A 19,615-nucleotide genomic window follows, 5' to 3' on the forward strand; every position below is an offset into this window, starting at 1 on the left:
GAGGCCGCTTCCAGAGCAGCCCCTCCAGCTGCAACCGGCAGCCCTAGAAACGTGCAAGAGCCTTCTGAACAATTGGTATAACATTACCAAGATCGGCGCCGCCCAACAACGCGGAGGAGCCTTCGCCCGCTGAAACAAACATGATTAAGCACGTGTTTCGTGAGGGGACGGCTGGGCCGTGCACGGGACCGGACCAACCTGGCCCGTTACCCCGCACTCTTGCACGCGCCCCTCCCTCCAGCACCGCCCAGGCGGTTCCGCCCCGCTGCCCCGGGGGCCGCGTGCCTTTCACCGCCCCCCTCGCTCTCGATTAGAGAAGGCGTGCTCCTTCCCGATCCCTCTCCATGCTCCTGCTGTGGGAGCCGAAGGGATTACGCTTTCCTGGAAACAAGGAGATGCTTCTTCCGTCGGCGCCCCGAGGCACGCTACTCCGCCTAGACCACGTGAGTACCGCGCGTTTCCATTCCAGAAGGCTGTTGCGGCGTTTTTTTTGTCGCACTGGGTGTCCGTGCTCCGTGGCTTCATTTGCAGTACGTCCTGTGCCTGCGGAGCAAATGGGTTCGGGCGGCCCGGAACGCGGCGCTGCGCCTGCTGAACGAGGCGGGCTCCTGGGGCCGGAGGGTGTCAGCTGTGAGCGGGGGTGGCTGGCATGTCTCCTGCAGCTGTCCGTGTCTTCTGAGAGCAAATTAACGCGTGCATTAGCGCTTAGAAATGGTTTTCTTGAGGGCTGTGCAGCAGTGTTTCAGTGAGGAGAAAAACAAATAAAACCAAGCAAAGAAAGCAAAGTGTGTTTCTACTGCTTAGAACATAGTTTCCAGTTTGTTTCTCTGAGTTGCCAGATGTAGCTATTTAAGCTGTAGAGCTAGAAGTGAGTCTGAAGTAAATAAATGAAATAACCTGCAATTAAAACTCATAAAAAACAATTTAAAAACTGCTTTCTGAGCTGTATCAACTTAGTATAAGATTTAAAAATGGGAGTAAGCTTTGGAGTCACTTTAAGCGTCTTGAATTGAATGTTTGAAGTAATCATGGAACTTGTGTGGAGTCCTATGTGAGACTGTATCATAATAGCGAGGCACCAAATCTGCCAGAGGGCATCAGAACAGTTTTAAAATGAAAACCAATGTAGGTCAGACTGCACGTGTTGCTTGGGAATGCTGTAGTTTTAGGAGTTTCTCTTCCTTCTGCACTGATACTTATTGTTACCTAAGCTCTGGTTTTGGCTTGTCTGTGCTTTATCTAGTATGCAATGTCTCTTTGTAATAGGTGAAAGTAAATACACCTGTTGGATCCATATCCAGAATAGGAATGTCAATGATTAAATGTCGCATTTCTAGGATAGTCCAGGCTAACTGACCACAAATTAATCCAAAGTAGTTGATACAAGTGCAAGTGGTTTGTTTGTTTGTTTTTTAATTTATTCTCTAGGTATTTCAGTGTCTCCCTTTTAGACTTTTGCTCCACTATCTTGGGGATATTTGGAAGGATTAATTGCATAATTGGTTTCTACGTTCTCCCAAGAGGTCATGTCTAATACTTGTAGAATCTTGTTACAAAAGTTAATTAAAGTATCTTGAATGCATTTTCATTTGCAGCAACAAAGATTAGATTAATAAGTTGAAAATGTCTGAACTACAGTTGAGAAATGCATTGGTTGCAGTTTGTAACCCAAGCCTTGTATTTGGCTAATAAATCACATGTTTAAAGCTGTGGAAAGTTAACAACCAAATATGAGAGGAAGAGCAAATAGACAAGAGATGTGGCACATTGAAATATATGTGAAGAAAAAGTGGAAAAGGCCATTTTTATTTCTAAACTAAGCAGCAATTATTTATTAACTGACTTTTTTCATCATGTCACCTGTGGCATTTGTCTTGAATATCTGTTAGGTATTCTCTAGTGAATTATTTTCCTACCACAAACTTTCAGTTTTTGAATTTACTGGGCAGGATTTATGAGATTTGTGCTGCTGAAAGACTGAATCTGCTGCCTTTAAGATAACTGAAATACGACTAATAATCTACATGGGTGGTTCAGGGCTTGTGTGAACTTGTTCAGCAAGTGTTGCTGGCAGACAGATCCTTTCTTGTGATATTGTAGAAACACTTAAAGATAGGTGGAGGGGGAGACCTCTGGTGGAGGAAAATTGCTAAACAACAGGTTTGTTACACTGGAGAATTAGGAGATAAAATACAGTAAAACAGGAGAAGTTAGGTATTTTACAAACCCTAGATGTGGATTATATCACAGTTCTGCTGTAAAACTAAGTAGCCGTGAGATCTCCTTGGAGTATTGCTAGTCTTTTTTTTTTTCTTGTCTTCTTGAAATAGGGCTGTCACAATTTCTGACCCTGAAAGTCCAGAACAAGTTCAGACCTGAAGTAAAAATAAAACCTGGGAGATGGGTTTGTGTCAGATAATGCTGTATTTAAATTCTAAGACCCAAATATGAATCAAGTTAAATTTCTCTTCCAATATCATATTCTACTTACTCCTTTTTATCTCCAGTGCCAGGTTAGGTAGTTACTTGGACAAATGGCAGTTTGATCAGTATTTGAAGAGTTGTAACAGAAATAAATGAAATTGTGCGAAGAAATTGAGAATCAAAGGTTAAAAAAATGATCCAAAATAATATCAGTGAGGAACACTGTTCCCAGTCTTCCTTTTATTTCAGGGTAAAGTCATTTATGGAGACCAGAAAGCCTGCCTCGTCCTGAGAGAATAGCTCTGGGCAGCCGACCCTGCAGTGCTGTTTCCAGTCCTGTCAGCTTTTCATGAAAATAGGCATTCAAGCCTCATTTTCAGTGAACGAGAAGAAAGCACACGATGAACAGCAGCCTTGTCTAAGAGGTCTGTTCATCTCCTAGTGTGTTGTTGCTGATTAAGAACTTTGGCAGTGTGATAAAGACTTGATAGCTGGCATCCCCTGCAGTCAGCAGTGTGCAGGAGCATTTCCAGGCAGACAGGCTTGCTCCCAGTGTCTGGGAGCTTGTTTATGGGTGTGAATGAGTGAATGAAATATACCAGTGTGTTTTTGTTAAATAAGCTTTAGAGACATAAATAAATAAAACTAAGTAAACACTGTAACAACATTGTAAACATGGATTATTGTGTGTTTCTTTTTATGGCTAAAATGCACCCTTTTTCAGAAACAATTGAAGGAATGGAAAGAATTGGTCATGGTTCAAAAACCCTTTAAATGTGTGATCACGAGATTTACTATCAAATTTTATGAAACATCAGAAGGATGGCATTTTTAGGACTATGGAATGATGGTTGGTTGCAAAATGACCGTTAGAACTAATTCACATGTGGTCATTTTCATCCTTATACCTGAATGATTGGATTCTTCAGATCATTTTGTTCACAGCTTTAGGAAATAGCCTGCAGAAAGAAAGACAGTTTTGTTGAATGATCACAACAACTGATGACTGCAAACAGCTTCTGCTCTGTGCCTCTGCTGTTGGAGTTCATGGCAGGCACTTCATCTGATCAGCAACAGCAGGAGCCAGGATGGCATCATTCTTTGATGTGAACTGGTCTCTAACTCGTGAAAACTATTAAGCTGGATATTTATGCAAAGCCTTATAAAGGAATGAAGAGGGACGAGTAGAAATGCCAGCTTTATTTTTAAATGCGTTCCAGAATCCATCCTGTAACTTCTGCACATAAACTCTTATGTGTTCTAAGTGCAAAGTGCTGTGAGAATGTCCGCCTAGTTCCAGCAGGTGTAGCTGCGCTGCGGGTGCAGACGTGCTGCAAGCAGCGATTTGCTCTGGGTTTGCAGCTGAGCTTTGAGCACCGCGCTTCCCTGCTGACCCCACTGCAACCTGTGAATGCTCTTAGAAACAAATGCAAGAAGAGGGGTATCAAAAGCAAATATTCTGGGAACGTAACAGTGGGTTGTACTTTATTTTATTTTTTCCCAATTTGAGATTTTTGCATTATGTCTTCTAAGCAGACGAGAGCGAGCAGGAGCCGAATGCACGAGGTGGTGGCCGTTGGGGGCGCGTGAGGAGAGGTGGGGGTGGGAAATGCGCCCCGCAGGTGCGGTGCTGGGCGAGTCGTGAGGGGTCCCGAACGCGGTGAGAAGGGAAAGAAGAAAAGAGGGGGAAGGTAAGGGAGAAATGCACAATAGTGCACGAGGAGGAGAGAAAACATAAAGCATAGGGAGGGGCTGTGGTGGTAGCAGGATGGTTTTCTCTTAAGGAATTGGCTGCAGGAGAGATGAAGTATGGAAGAGAAGCGGGCTGCAGGCTCGCTTGTGCTGCAAGTTTTGCAATAACAAGAAAGGAAAAAGAAAAGGGGGGGAGGGGGGCGTAAAAATGTAAGGAGGATCTAAGAGGTGCTTGATGGTTAAGAATGTCTCTGTAAAGAGACTACTGTTTTTTGTTTTGCTTTTCCCCACCTCCCCAGCTGGGGAGTGGAGCCATCATTGCGTTCTTTGTGAAAGGACCTCTCCTAGGTAACTGGCATGTGGATTGCAGAAGGAACAAAGATTAGATCTGAGGTGGGATTGCTGTCATCCTAAGGCAAAACGAGTAGATAGCAAACATAACCAAGCAGGACGTTGAGTTCTGCACTTTGAACACAACAGCCCCAGGCAACATTGCAGGCTTGGGGCAGAGCAGCTGGAGTGTGAAAGAAATGGAGCTGGTATCCTGGTCATCGCTCATTTAAACATGAGCCAGCAGTGTGCCCAGGTGGCCAAAAAGGCCAGAGGTATCCTGGCTTGTATAAGAAACAGCCTTGCCAGGAGGGAGGGGATCCTTTTCCTAGTACTCAGCATTGGTGAGGCTGCATGTCAAGTACTGCATTCAGTTTTGGGCCTGACTGCAACAGTGCTTTTTCTGTGCCAAGATGTGGACACCACAGGTGTTACAATCACTTTTATCTTTCCAAGAATTACGTTTAAAAATAACCATATTGTTCATGAGGTTTTTCACTTGTTATTTATACTCTATTAGTCTGCATTCATACATTTTAACCATTGGTTACGTCATGACAATTTTATGTTTGCTGCCTCATTTACCACTATAAAGCCAGGCTTACATAAGAATGTTTTGAAGTTATTTCTAAATTTGAAATATATCTATTATAATGTTTTGAAAATATACTGTGTCTTTTTTTTTTTTTTTCCCTTGTACTTTACTTTTATCTGTGTTTTACATTTGATCATAAAACATTTATGTTGCTTTCACTGGGAACAAAAAAGTGGCCACTAAAAAATGCACGCGTTGGCAAATTTACAAATTGTGGGGAAAGATTGTGAAAAATAAATCGTTTGTCTTTAAAGAGAAACTAGGATTCAGTACCAGAGTTCTTAACATCATAGGCTATGTTTAAAAAAATACATTAGATAACCTATAATTAACTTGTAAATGAAACGTAGGTAAGAACAACTTAGTGATTACACTGAATAACTTGTCTTACAATCTTTATTTTCTCGTGCCACTAGATGGCAATCTAGCACAAACTTTTGAAGATCAGTTAGAGGGAAAAAGGACAAAGGTATTCTATATGTCAACACTGTTTTTCTTGTTTTGTTACTGTGTTTCTCTTTCTAACAGTAATAGAATGATCTGTGTATTCAGGAGGCTGGAATACATGTGACAAACAAATTATTACTATGAGGATTTCATTTAAAATTGTGTTGAACATGAGTGCCACTGTTTGAAATTTCTCCCTAGTTACATCTATTCAACTCAATTAAGTTGTGCATTTTAGAGTCCAATATTATTATTATACTTTTTCCTGAATTTTTAGACCTAGACCTTGTCTAGTTGGGAATGTAAATGTTAAAAATTATGGCATTTACACAGACTTTGCTTTGGCAATTTACAGCTTTCCTCTTGGTGAGCTGTGAGCATCTGTTCTGAGATACTGACTTCTCCTTACTTGAATAGAGTTGTGGTGAAGTTTCTTGGTGAATCACTGAACTAGGTCTTATAAGCAGTACTCACAGTGTGCCATTGATTCTAAAACACCATAAGACAACTTATTCCTTCTACGTCTCTAAATAATTGCATCATATTGCCTAAGTGTTTAACAGTAAAATGAAACTTTGTGTTTCACAACAAAACATTCACATAGGATGTGTCAAATTCCACAGTATTAATTTCTAAAAGGACAGGAAAAATTTAGATGAGGTTTAGGAATGTATGTAATCTTAAAACAAACAAACAAAAAAAAAAAAAACAAACCAACAAACAAACCCCAACTGTTCTCCCGTTAGTTACTCTTACAAATCTTCTGATGAATATATTCCTCATCTTGACTACTTATAATATCTTGCATTTTCCGGTGTTATTTATATTGAATTCCTTTAGAAGAAACTTTAAAAAGCTGGAATGTGTTAAGGGCAAGTTCCCAGGAGGGAAAAAAAAAAAAAAAAAAAAAAAAAAAAAAAAAAAAAAAAACCCTTTTCCTACTGTGACTGGAATGTTTACTTACAGTGAGTGCTGATGTCTGTGAGCTGGAAGAGTAGTTGACCTCCTTAACACATAGCCGAAAAATGTCCAGCATAGCAGATTTGAAAATGATGAGTTTTTCTGTAGAGGAAGTAACTTGCTGCCTCTTAATGGCTTTTTAAAACCATATCTATACATAATCTTGTATTTAAGTGGAACATAAAGTATGCAGAGAGTTTGGTATTGAAGGACCCTGGGGAGATTATGTGGTGTTATCTGCTTGCTTTAGGTATGAAAAACATTGACTGAGAGTGAATAATAATTCATTGAGCTTTAAATAGATTTCTGGTATTTTGACATAAATAGTTGTGGAAAGGAAGCATATTGTTGCAATGTCTGGTAATCAAGCAGTTTTTATTTCTATTTGAACTGTACAGAACATTTTGAGAGTAATAATTGTTTAATATTAAGCTAAAATGTTCCTATATTATGAAATGTATATAGGCGAACCTGTAAGTTGGTGCAGAGAACCAACTAGATTTTAGCTTTTAGATCTGTTATTGTCAGTGGAACATATAGTCTTGATTTCACACCCAACAGGTAGTCAGGTAACTGATGTTTTTTAACCTCTGCTTCTGAAATTGTCATGCTGCATGTATTTACCACTAGATCTTCAATATCTTCTAATATATTTTTGACCATTCTTGAATGGTGTAAGTCAATACTTTGAAGGGTAAAATATTCACTGGAAAAAGAAGAAAGAAAATTAAAAAAAAAAAAAGAAAAAAGAAAAAAAAAAGATTTAGATTTAGGTATTCCTTTTGTTATAGCAGGGAGGTTGTTTGCTTTTTTTATAACCTTTTTTTGTTGCCTGGCTACTGCCACTGTGAAGGTTTTGAACATTGAATTGTTTGGTGGCAGCAACAATGAATTCTGCCAAAAGTTAACGTAGAGTCAGGAACTTATGTGAAGAGTTAGCCTGAATGTATAAGAAGCAGCAACTTTATGTGTTTGGAAAATAAGCAGACTGCTTGTGCTGAAAACAGAAAACATCTTTCTCTTAAATTTTTGTAGTTTTTCAAAACTTCTTGGGTGAGTTACTTTTGACAGCTTTAAAGTGCAAGAAACTGTCCAGAATGTGTTCAGCATCAAAAGTACTGAAATACAGGTTTAAAATTGATCAATAAAAATAGGTTATCATAAAATACGTAATGATTCCAACTCAGTTTGTTTGACCTTTGCAACTTTCTTGGTGGAATACTCCACCTCACAGCCATCTCCAATAACGCAGAGTCACTGTATATCAACACGCTGTGTGTGATGTGTAACCCTTTTGGATTGATTTACTGCAGTGGCCTGAAATAATTTTCTTTCAGTCACTTTCAGTCATGACTTCAGTTAATCAATCCTTTTTTTTTTTTTTTTTTTTTTTTTTTTCCTCCTTCTATAGACAGATTTTTAAAGACAGGTTGGTATTAAGAAGTTAAAAATGTGAGGCATTGTACTTCATGTAAAAAACTTCTAATTACATGTAGATCCATGAACAGCCAAACCTCAGTCACAGAACAGTAAGGAAATCCTGGAAAGAACCACAGTTATGTCTTGAGAAGACATGTAGCATTAAGCTTTAGCAGTTAAATATTTTTCTTGTTAAAAGTATAGGCATATCACCAAGCAGAGTAAAGTCCTAAGAAACAAAAATGTTATTAAATAGCTTTGCAGTTTACTTGATGATTTTTAAAAAATCTAGCTGAAATAATTTGTTTTCTGGGTCAAGTAATTAGGTTGTTTTGTAAAACTAAGTACCAAGTGAAGAAAAAGGACATAACAGAAAGAAAAACATTCATATCAATTTTGATGTGAGCCAAGATTTCAGATGTCTGATATATCCTCTACATGTTACAGTGCTATTCTTAGCATTCTTTTTTTTTTTTTTTTTTTTTTTTTTTTTTTTTTTTCATATTCTTTGTCTTTTGTTTAGAAGTACAAAGTGAGATCCTAGCATGTTGATGCGTGTACTTAAATAAATGCTAACCTTTGTAGCTATGTTATTAGAAGTTCCAGACATAGGTATTTATTTTACGTGATGTAAAGATAGTAATATTTTACTGTAGAAGTATACTGAAGTTCCATAGGTACCATTTTGGACAGAATACTAAGATATAGAGAAAAGTTACATATTTTCTCCTTTCAGCTTGATTCAGGTAGATTAATCTCAGCTCTGCGTGTTGAGAATTTTCTTCCTGAAAATCTTACTCTGGTAAATGAAATCAAACTTGATCAGCAGATATATTGCATTACATGGATTTCTATTTGTGAAGAAACACTTTTTTTGTGTGCACGCATGAACACTTGTAATGAATCTTCTGACTAGCACTTACTTTCTCAGTATGTTGAGTTTTCCTTGATTATCATCTTTGGAAGAGAAGTAGCATGCCTTACCAGTTGCTTCCTTGAGACTTCACTGGAAAGCTATCCTTACATGTGTGGGCTGTGCTATGTGATACATGTATCAAATCCGTGTAAATATTTGGGTAAGCACATATCATCAGCAGACCCCTATCTACCTAATCTGTTTTTCAGTATAGACTGACGTGGCTTGCTTTGGCTTTAGGTATTTTTCTGTGGACTTCAGACTGAATTTTTCCAGGGTAACTATATAATTAGCTTTTAGGGGATCTCTTGAGTTTCGCGCTTTTTGTTTATGAGTAAAGAGGAGAAAACAGGGATTCAACAATGACTGGAATCTAAAAGAAAAAAAAACAAAACAACATTCAGAGAACAACCAATTGGTTTTCTGACACATGCCTTCTGAAAAATGTTTTTATGCCACGCTGCACTTGACTTGTACAAAACTATCTGAGTTGTGTGCTTTCAGCAGAAAAAGAAATGATGGGGAGGAGGAATAGGTGGACTGTCAGTGCCTTGGCTAGCCTGACTTGCTGTGTCACATGGAAGCTTTGGAGTCGCTTCTGTTGCCAAGTAATGTGATCATCATTATTTTTCGACAGGGTTTCTCAGGGTGGTGAGAGAGAGTGAAACATTTTTCAAAGCGTTTTACCTGTTGAAGAAGATAAACTGTTGAGCATCTTGTGGTTTAGCTTGTATCTATGTTAATTTTGATTAGAGAAAAATTACAGTACTATTTTTGGTAGTAGGGACAGTGTGTTCTGGGTTCCATGTCTCAACAGTTACGTGTGAGTGTATTTCTTTGTGGACAAAGGCTTACCTGCTTGCATTTTATTTCTGTGAAACTTTTGTCCTTGCCAAGAAAGTTATTCTCCCACTACCTTAATGCCTCAGTTTTTCATTTGTAAAAAACAAAACAAAAACAAAAACACGATGTTACTCAGGAAAAGACTGTGCACATACAGTGTTCTTTGCAAAAGCACACATACTGATGTCAAATATGGATGTCACAAATTTTGGGTATGGAATGTGTGAGTAGGCTGTGTTTGCAACCTTGTCATGTAATGTAAGATCATATACTAAATTGGCTGGCCAGATCCTCATTAATGCTCTCATCTCCTGTTTCCTTGCTTCCTTTCTCTTTTCTTCCCTTTACTCTAGTATATTTGGAACCAGACCTATGTGCTTTTTTCCCCCTTGCTGATTTACTAATGTTGAACCATTTTCATTAATAACAAATTAAAGTCAAGTTAAAGTTATTTTAAGTTGCATTTTAACATGTGTGCTGGGTAGGTTTTGAACTGTGTTTATACCATCTTCTATGCATATTCATGTGCAGTTTTGAAATGCTACAGATAAAATCCGTATGGTCCATAGGATATTTACCTAAATGCTATTTTAAAGGATAGAAAAAATAACTACACAGAGTAGGCACAGATCATCGAGTCCTTTTAGAAATCAGATTTGCAGCTGCTTATGCTGGGAAGAAAAAAAAGAAGGTAGTTATTGCAAGCAAGCTGAAGACATCTGCTGTCAAAATCAGCTTGTAAAATCAGCATGTCCTATGATTTGCATCTTTCTGCTGCACAAATCAGTAAAAAAAACTGAGTTGCCAAATTTGATACATTTCAGTGCAGAACTGGGTACCCTAATCTGAAAATGGAAGTGTAAGCTCTGATTTCATTAACACTTCAGCATTATTGCTGTTGTGTCTAAACTGTCTGGGAAATAAAAAATAAATCAACCCACCACAAGCTAATGATGCATTTAATGCTTCCTGCAATACCTTAACAATAGGGAATTTATTTATTTATATATGTATTTGCCTCTAGGGTAGAGAGTTAAGAGAGAAAAGGAAAGGAATTGCTTGCTATGAGCTGGAAAAGCAGCGCAGTTGGTTCTGGCAGTGAGGGGGTTGACTGACAGTCTGCAGTGCAGTGGAGTTTGCTGAGCTCCCTATATGGCTGTGGATTAGCTATATGCTAATACTGATAGGAGAAGAGGAGCTGTACTGAGCGCAGAGAGCCGCCGGTGGAGGCGATCAGAGTCTTAGCAGGGCTGACTCCTCAAGAGCCATGGCTGAAGGGGGTGAAGGAGGGGAAGATGAAATACAGTTCCTACGAACTGTAAGTATCTGCTTTTTATTGATCATGTAGTATGTGATTTTATGTCTTGTGTCTTATTCCTTTTCTGCTGTATTAAAAATAGTGTTTTTTCTGTGCTGGGCTTTGCCAAATTGAAGAATTGATTTAGTCGGTAGGGAAAAAAAAAAGCAAAAATGCAGGCTTTAATAACGTCAGGCAATCTCAGTGTTTTCTTCCTTGAATCTGCTCAATAGTCAGTTAGGCATAGGGAGACCTATTTCCGCTGTAATCCCCTATGTCTGAAGCATCCTTGTCAACTTTGTACTTGGGTTTCTAAATGCAGCATGCCAAATATCTGACCTCTGAAACTTCTGTCTAGGTTAGATTTCACTGACATTAACAGAAGCTTTGCAAATAGGAGAGCTTGAAAATGATGAATAATCCAAGCAAGCCCTTGATGACCTCTTCCAATAAACATGCACACAGAAGCACATTTGTGCATAGGGAATACCAACAGATGTCAAAGTGGGGGCTCTGCAAATATTCTGTGATCTTTTCTCTGCTTAAAAGAGGCTTATTTTAAGAGGACATAAGGATTTATTTGGGAAGGGGTGATAATTAGTGAAATACCTTTTACTCAGTGTAATTTTCTAAAAAGAGCCCTCACACCATTCTTTCCTAAGGCTTTACACAATTCTAGTATGACAACCAATTTGGACTTATAAGCAAGTAGTGTTCATACATTAATGTGTAGAAAGAAGATAGTGTCCTTTTCATATATCATCTTGTCTCATTCATTATTTTTACCTTGCATGACTAAGAGTGTTTTGTTGTGTAACTAACATGGAAAAAAAAATGATATGCGTATTTCCCTTCTCTTTCCATACTACCTTCACATTCATCATGAGTAATGTTCCAGAAACTCTCTCCTAGAGTTGATATAACTTTAAATTGGTAAGTTTCTAAAATAAAACACGTTAAATGCCCAAAGTAGGAGATTGCAAGCCTAATTTCTACAAGGCTGGGACAATTTATTTCTGGCAATGAAAGGTTGCAGTGATTGAGTAGTGGTTGAGTAGTGATGGTTGCTGCTGTTTATACAAACTGTTCAGGTGTGATAAAATGTCATTTGCACTTGTAAGCCTGTGAGAATTTCAGTGTGAGAGCAGATGGATAATCACAGTGTAGAATCTTATCCAACATCCTTCCCCCTGACTCCACTTTTTAAAGAAGTATCTGTGTTATGTAGCCTAGTAGATTACTGTGCTTGTAGGAGGTTGTGCTTTTTTCTGAGACTGGGGCTTTAAATGAATATCTTCCATCCTTTCATTTCCTAGGATGTTCCCTTAACTGAAATCTTTCACAGTGATGAGGGGATACACTTTGCCTGTTGGTAGATAGCCTGTGCACTGCATGAGATGGCAATTAATGCTGCTGTGACCCACTGTCATGGTTGTAGAACTACATTGTTCTTCTGTCCAGCATATAAAGTGCTAATTTAAAAAAAAAAAAAAAAAAAAAAAAAAAAAAAAAAAAAAAAGCAGCAAGTGAGACTATGCAGTGATGTTTATTTTACTTGATGTTAGGAAGTAGTGGTCTAGATTTCTACCTTGGAAATCCCCAGCTTCTTTTCTGTGAATAGCCTTATCAGTTACTGTTGCCTTCTTTCAAGCTTCACTGTCATGAACAAAGGATCACTCATAATTTCATAACAATAAATTATTCTTACTGTAAATACTGAATGCCACAGTAATGTAAGCTTTCAGTACTTCTTATAGCTTTTATTGATTCCATGTGTGTACATGCAAACATGAAGTATAGACACTGTTTAGAATTCTTCCAGGGTCATTACTAATTGATCAGGATTTTCTCCAGGTTAAAATATTTCTGAGAATGTGAATTGCTAATGAATATTTCCCATACATACCGAGTCTTTGGAAATACCTGACATCCCAATTCTTTTAGTTTTGAGACTTTAGGAAGAAGTGCTCTAGAGTGTTATAAGGAGCACATTGCTCTCAGAGAAGACTCTGTCATGGTGAGGTATAAAAGAAGATTAAATCATTCCTGATCCTAAAAATATAGTCGTCTTTTTTTTTTTTTTTTTTTTTTTTTTTAAATGGAGCAGGAGATTAACTCTTAACGTGGTACTTGTATTCATTTCTAGGGAACAGTGAATGATAATCTTTTCCCTATCACTTTCTGCTGCAAGACATTCCTCTTATTTGATTAATTTGTCAGCAGTGAGAATGACAATGAACTTGAGAACTAATTCCAGGGGAGAGGACAGGAGCACTTCCTCTGTCATAGTACTAATATGAATTTAGTATTCAATTCATTCCAAGTTCTTGTGTAAAGCCTGCATGAGTGGCGGTATAACTTAAAAGATGATACTGCTAATACATTGTTAATTCACTTTCTTCCTATTTGTTCTTCAACCTATTAGCTCAGGATGAATATAAATAAACATATTGAATACACTTTTTTTACTTATCTCACTACCTTATTGCTTTTTTTATGATTTTTTGTTTTGTTTCTGTAGAAAGGCTTGGAATTGTTTCTCTGGTTTTTAGTTAGTGGCCTTTGTCTGCATTTGGCTGGATATTCAGTGTATTTGAGCATATTTGTATTTCTTGAATGTAAGGGAGAAGCAAAGCACTTAATACTTGTGCACAGTGTGCAATAATGAACTCTGTCTGTTACCTTTGTAACATTTGTCCTATAGGAGACTTTCCTTTACTGCTTATTGCTCCTTCCTATGGTATGAATGCATTAGAAACTTAGGAAGGTAGCATTTCGACAGCCTTTGTGATAACAGATATGTTAACAAGTGCTGTTTTGATAATAATGTCTGGAGGGATACGGAAAGAATGTTGTTATCCTTGGTAATGTGCATGAGTGATAGTAGAGCATTCTCATTTGAGCCTTTATTTTCTTATAGGGACTATACAGCTGTGATAAGCTGACAGAGTCCTTTCCACTTTGGGAATTGTTTTCAGGTTCTTTGTCATTCCCACTGCTGCCAAATGAATCAAATATGAGGTGATGCCTTGGAGAAGATGGCTTCTGTGTTCATCCATCAGAAATACCTACATAGTCACTTGCCAACAGAAAATATTGGTGTAGGTGCCCTGCACTCAAAGTATAGGAGCAATTTAAATATACTTGTAATGAAACCTGCCAAAGTTAGGGTCTGAACTGTGGTGGAAACATTGGTTAGTAGGTGTATTGCTGTGCTGTTTTTCTGAAATTCACTGTATTCCTGTTTTTCTATTTTATTTTTCTACTTTTTAATACAAATGAATATATATATATATTATATATTTATTATATATATATTGAGGTGCCTCATAGCACATTAATCAAAGTTGTATCTTGCTTTCCACAGATTTGAATAGGGTGTTGGTGTGGGAATGTATACCCTTTTGTTTGCACCTGTGTTTGCTTGATTCTTTGCACAAATTGATCATAACCTTGTGTGAAAGAGGTTTGAATGCTTCTGTCTTCCCAGACTCTTACTTCTTTAACAGCTTATCTTAATGACCTAATTTTAAACATTTTGATAAATGCACCCAGTCATACAATTGTTTACAGAAAGGAATGGGAGATTTTCTGTTATAGACTGTGTGAAGTTATCTGCTATAATTGCATAACAAAATGTTGTTTTTATGAAGACCTAAAATAGAATATTTGAATTAATTTTTTTCAAGATCTAGATTATTTACATAGATTTACATTAAAAGTTTATAGTTTAATTTTTTTTTCAGTTATATTTTTAATCATTTAGATGTTGTCATTTCTTAGACTTCAGGTAATTGGATGGCTTGTACACATTTGTATATGAATGTGTTTATTTATCATTACATTACTCTCTCCAAGTATTTGGAACTGAAGGCTATCAGGAGTAGTCAGCATGGATTTGCCAAGGGGAAATCACACTTGACCAACCTGGTGACCTTGTATGATGTCGTTACTGGCTGGGTAGGTGGGAGGAGAGCAGTGGATGTTGCGTACATTATTTCAGCAAGGCGTTTGGCACCATCTCCCACAACATCCTTGTTATGAAACTTAGAATGTGTGGGATAGATGAGTGGACATTGAAGTGGATTGACAGCTGCCTGAGTGACAGAGCTCAGAGGGTGGTCATCAGCAGCACAGATACTGGTTGGAGGCCTGTAACTAGTAGTGTTCCCTACAGATATGTACTGTTTTTAGTCTTGTCCAACATCTTCATCAGTGACCTGGATGAAAGGATGGAGTCCACTCTCAGCAAGTTTTCTGGTTATACAAAGCTGGGATGAGTGGCTGATGCACCAGATGGCTGTGCTACCATTCAACAAGACTTGGACAGACTGGAGAGTTAGGCAGAGAGGAATCTGATAAGGTTTAACAAGAGCAAGTGTAGAGTCTTGCATATGGGGAAGAGTAACTGCATGTGTCAGTTAGGGAGAGACCTGATGCAGAGGATCTCTGTGAAGGATGTGGGTGTTCTGGTGGACAGCAGGTTGGCCGTGAGCCAGCAGTGAACCCTTTGTCTTACAAGGCCAATGGTATCCTGGGGTGCATTAAAAAGAGTGAAGCTAGAAGATGGAGGGTGGTGGTCCTCCCTTTCTATCCTGCCCTGGTGAGTCCACATTTAGAATACTGTATCCGGTTCTGGACTCCTCAGTTTGAAAAAGATTGGGATCTCGTAAGAGTCCAGCGGAGGGCTACAAAGGTAATAAAGGGCCTGTAGCATCTCCTGTATGAGGAAAGGCTAAGTAACCTAGGTCTGTTCAGCCTCAGAAAAAGAAGATTGAGAGGGCATCTGATTAATGTTTATAAATATCTAAGTGGAGGTGGGAGGCAAATGGATGAGGCCAGGCACTTCTTAGTGGTGTGCAGAGATAGGACAAGGAGCAGTGGCCTAAAACTTGAATGAAGGAAGTTCCATACAAACATGTATAGGAACTTCTTTATGCTAAGGGTGGTGGAGCACTGGAACAGGTTGCCCAGAGAGGTTGTGGAGTCTCCATCTGTGGAGATATTCAAGACTAGGATGCCTAGTTGTGTAACCTATTGTGGGGTACCTCCCTTAGGAGAGGGGTTGGACTAGATGATCCATTGAGGCCCCTTTCAACCCCTGTGATAATACGATTTTTCTTATTTATGGTGCTTGAAAGTGAGGTTCTCTGCTGTGTAGATAAGATGGGAAGTTATCTCAGTCTTACAATATGAACTGCCTGGAGTGATAGGAATAAAGTGTTTTTCAATCATTTTCACTGTTGCTAAATATAAATTAAAAAAATGATAATATACCATGTCTTCTTACTTTAGGGGCTTTATTTCTGTTTACCTAAGATTGATGTGGCATATAAACAGTTCTTATTTAAATATTGTCAGTGCATGTTGTTTTTATCAGATCTGTGTCCTTAATGATGTATCCCTATTGATAAAACAAAAAGCATGTGAAATGGAAGCATTATAATAGTTCTTCTTCAGTTGTCTGTCCAGCGTAATAGTTATAGTTATAGTAGCATCATCTGAGTAGGGGTCACCTGTGTACTGATATCCTTTTTGAGATCTGTAGCACAGTTCTCTGTGGCTTAATTTGGTAATGCTTACTAGATTAATATTTGCAAAGAAGTGCATTGGACAAATGTTCATGTGTCAGACAGTAACAGGGGATCCTTCTAGTGAGAAGTTTGTTTCAGTAGTTAATTAAATACTGGGAACTTTCTCTGAATTACTTACTTATATACAAGTAGTTTAGACTCTATTAAAAGCTGAGAATACTTTAAGATCAAATAAATGAAATTTTCCTTGAGTCTCTTTGGATCTGGCAGAGGTTCTGCATACTACTTATGAAGGTATTCCATGATATTGTCTTCAAATTTATTAGGACATTTTTCTGCAATGCATTTCATGATACAGTTGTTATCTGTTACTCACTTTCTATTACAAGAAAGGGTAAAATGAATGAAAGAATAATCTTGGAAAAATCTTCAGTTGCATCTAAGATGAGATGTTTTTTAAGAGCTCGGCTGACTTGTTGAATTTGTTGTTGATGTATCTGTTTTTCTCTGTGCATTAAATATTCTCGTTGTAGTTTGTATTACCAGAATTTTTAACAACTGTATAGCAGTGTATAGTATAGGAACAAGAAATAATTAATTTTCTGTCTCTCCCAATTTATTTATTTATTTATTAAGCAAGCTATTTCAATTACATCATTTATGCTTCTTCAACTTCAGTGTATTACAGGTATTGTAATACCTGTAATACTTACAGTTGCTTTTTCCTTTATTGTTCATCAATTTCTACAATAGAAATCATATATATCATAGAAATTTACTATGAGTTAAGTTGTAGCATCCTTCTTTGTAAAGTGTTGCTGTACTATTGAATTTTTGCTTTTACTTCCTGTGTGTTCTCAACAGTAAGATTAACTTCGCCCAGTTTGTCACTCTATACAAAACTGTTACTTTATTCTTTGCTTGCTATTTCCTTGCAAGAGATCTGGATAATACTTCATGACTGAGACTGGTAACATGATAGATTTTGCCTGTGCTGACATTGTATGTCATATGCTTTAGTACACAGTGAGCAATTATTTTTTATTAAACATAAATACAAGATCTGTAATGTTTCAACCCCTTTGTAAGACAGAATCTGAAGCAAAAGCTCTACCATAGTACAAACATGACAGTCATGAGCTTCATGATGTAGAGCATGTCTAGTTTTAGCTATGGACATACTTGCATGAAATCTGTCAGTGCTATTCAATTCATTTGTAACACTTAATCGTTTTTTGGGGGGTTAAATCATTTCAGTTAAGCAGATGTTTCAGGCTCCAGGCAAGGAACAGTTCTTTGGGGAAATTGCACCATGTTTGGATATAAATTGAAACACATTTCTTAAGAAGTTTGATAAGTTTAATATGATGAAAGTTGTTTGAAATCTAATTAACATTTCAAATTTTATGGCTTGAGGTTTGTTGCAAGATTTTGGTACAAATATAGGGGAAAAAAAAAGTAATCTCTGTGCCCCCAGATCTTCCCATTAAAATAAGATAGAGAAAGACAAAAGGGAATTTAAGAAGGCAGTAAGGAGATATTCACTATGCTTCTAGGTAATAGTGAAATTGCAAGTTGATAATTTATTGAAAGATTATAAGGGAGGGCAGAAAGGAGAAAAGGCAAATATGTTTTTGGAAGATGTAACAAGTGAAGACTTGTGTCATGATCAGTCAGAGAGGAATCAGCTTTCACCTCTGTCAAATGAAAGGTAGGTGAGTTCAGGACACACTTCTAAAGGTGTTAACATGTCAGGTTGGAGATAGCACATATGTTCAGTTTGTTTCCTTGGTACCTATATTAGAATTTTTTAGTATGGCTCTGTACAATTAACTGTAAATCTAGGTGTTGTTTTTCATTCTGTAAAGGAAATAAAGCAGAGATGTATTGTACAGTACTGTGTATTGCATTCTGTGTGAAGATATAAAATCTAAAGTCACATCAATTAAACATGCATGCTTCTTTTCCTTTTTAATTCTGACAACTGAAGTTTTTCTCATGTCAGTAACAATTTTCTCCTCTATTAGCTACATGCATTGAACTTATGCATGTGCTTTCTAGTTTCCTGCTATTCATCAGTGAGCTGCGCTATATGGAACAAAGTGACTGCAGTTTTGCCTGTTTGTATTGGCTCAGTCTGTGATGTTTGAAGAATAGCATTACATTACAGTAAATTAGAATCATGCTTTACTCCTGTGTCTTTTTTCAGCTTAAATTCAAAAGTTGCTATTTAAAAAAGAAGTGTGTAAGTTAGAACATTCTGCATGTAGGTTGTTATTGCAAAAGAATTGTAATGCTGAATAGAGTTGTGTGAAGTCTAGTACTCTGTCAGTTTTCCCCTTTCTCATATCAGTGATAAAGCTTGTCTGCAGAAATAACATTTGTTACAATCAAGGAAATTCTTAAGTTTCAGAAAATCAAGAAATTAATTTTATTTATTTATGTATTTATTTTTGGTAGAACCTGTGACTATGCAATATGCCTAAATGACTACTCCAGGCATGTATTTTTCCTTTTGTGGGGACTGATTTCTGCTCAAACTTTACTTCAGTGTTTCTGAAGGAGCAGTTAGTATCTTCAGTAATGAACTACCATGGTTCTCACGGTCTTATAGAATGCATCAAGTGGATAGCATGATCTCTGTGCCTTTTTTTCCTAATTCTCTGCCTTGCTGACTGGATGTGATTCATACTGAAACGCAGCTGTTTCTTTCTCAATTCCCATGACAATACTGTGACCACATTGCCAAATGCTGCCAGGTGCATTAGAGGCAGAGAAGAGAGGAAAAATAAATTTGGCACATAGTTATTTAGAATGTGTTAAATTCAATCCCAGGACGCTGGTTTAAAGTTGTGTATTTCGTGACTTCATTCATGAAATGCGTATTTTTTCCAAATGTGTATTCATATCATTACAGACACAGTAAGTACAGTTCTCAGTCAATCATCTCTTTTAAGAAAACAGTCACAAACATGCTCTTGAAAAAAAGAAAGAAAACAGAAGACATTAAATTACCTCTTGATGAACATTTCGGTTCATTTGCTCAATTTACAGATTTCATTTTAGCATTCTGTTTTTAATATCATTAGAGATTCACCTGACAATTCCTTAGGCATATTAGTTAATCCTTTTATTTTTGGAAAATACAAGTACCTGTA

General features: G+C 37.4%; 1 protein-coding gene across 1 annotated transcript in view; it reads left to right on the plus strand.

Annotated features, from left to right (window-relative positions):
* The first annotated feature begins 278 nt into the window (after positions 1 to 278).
* Positions 279 to 19,615, plus strand: part of RYR3 (ryanodine receptor 3) — a 183,209-nt gene continuing 163,872 nt past the window's right edge. Inside the window, exon 1 of the mRNA XM_072337850.1 lies at positions 279 to 443. Within this exon, the coding sequence (XP_072193951.1) occupies positions 345 to 443 (99 nt within the window). The 5' untranslated portion in view covers positions 279 to 344. The remainder of the gene's footprint in view (positions 444 to 19,615) is intronic.

The sequence above is a fragment of the Excalfactoria chinensis genome, chromosome 5 (genome assembly GCF_039878825.1).
Source record: "Excalfactoria chinensis isolate bCotChi1 chromosome 5, bCotChi1.hap2, whole genome shotgun sequence".
NCBI lineage: Eukaryota > Metazoa > Chordata > Aves > Galliformes > Phasianidae > Excalfactoria > Excalfactoria chinensis.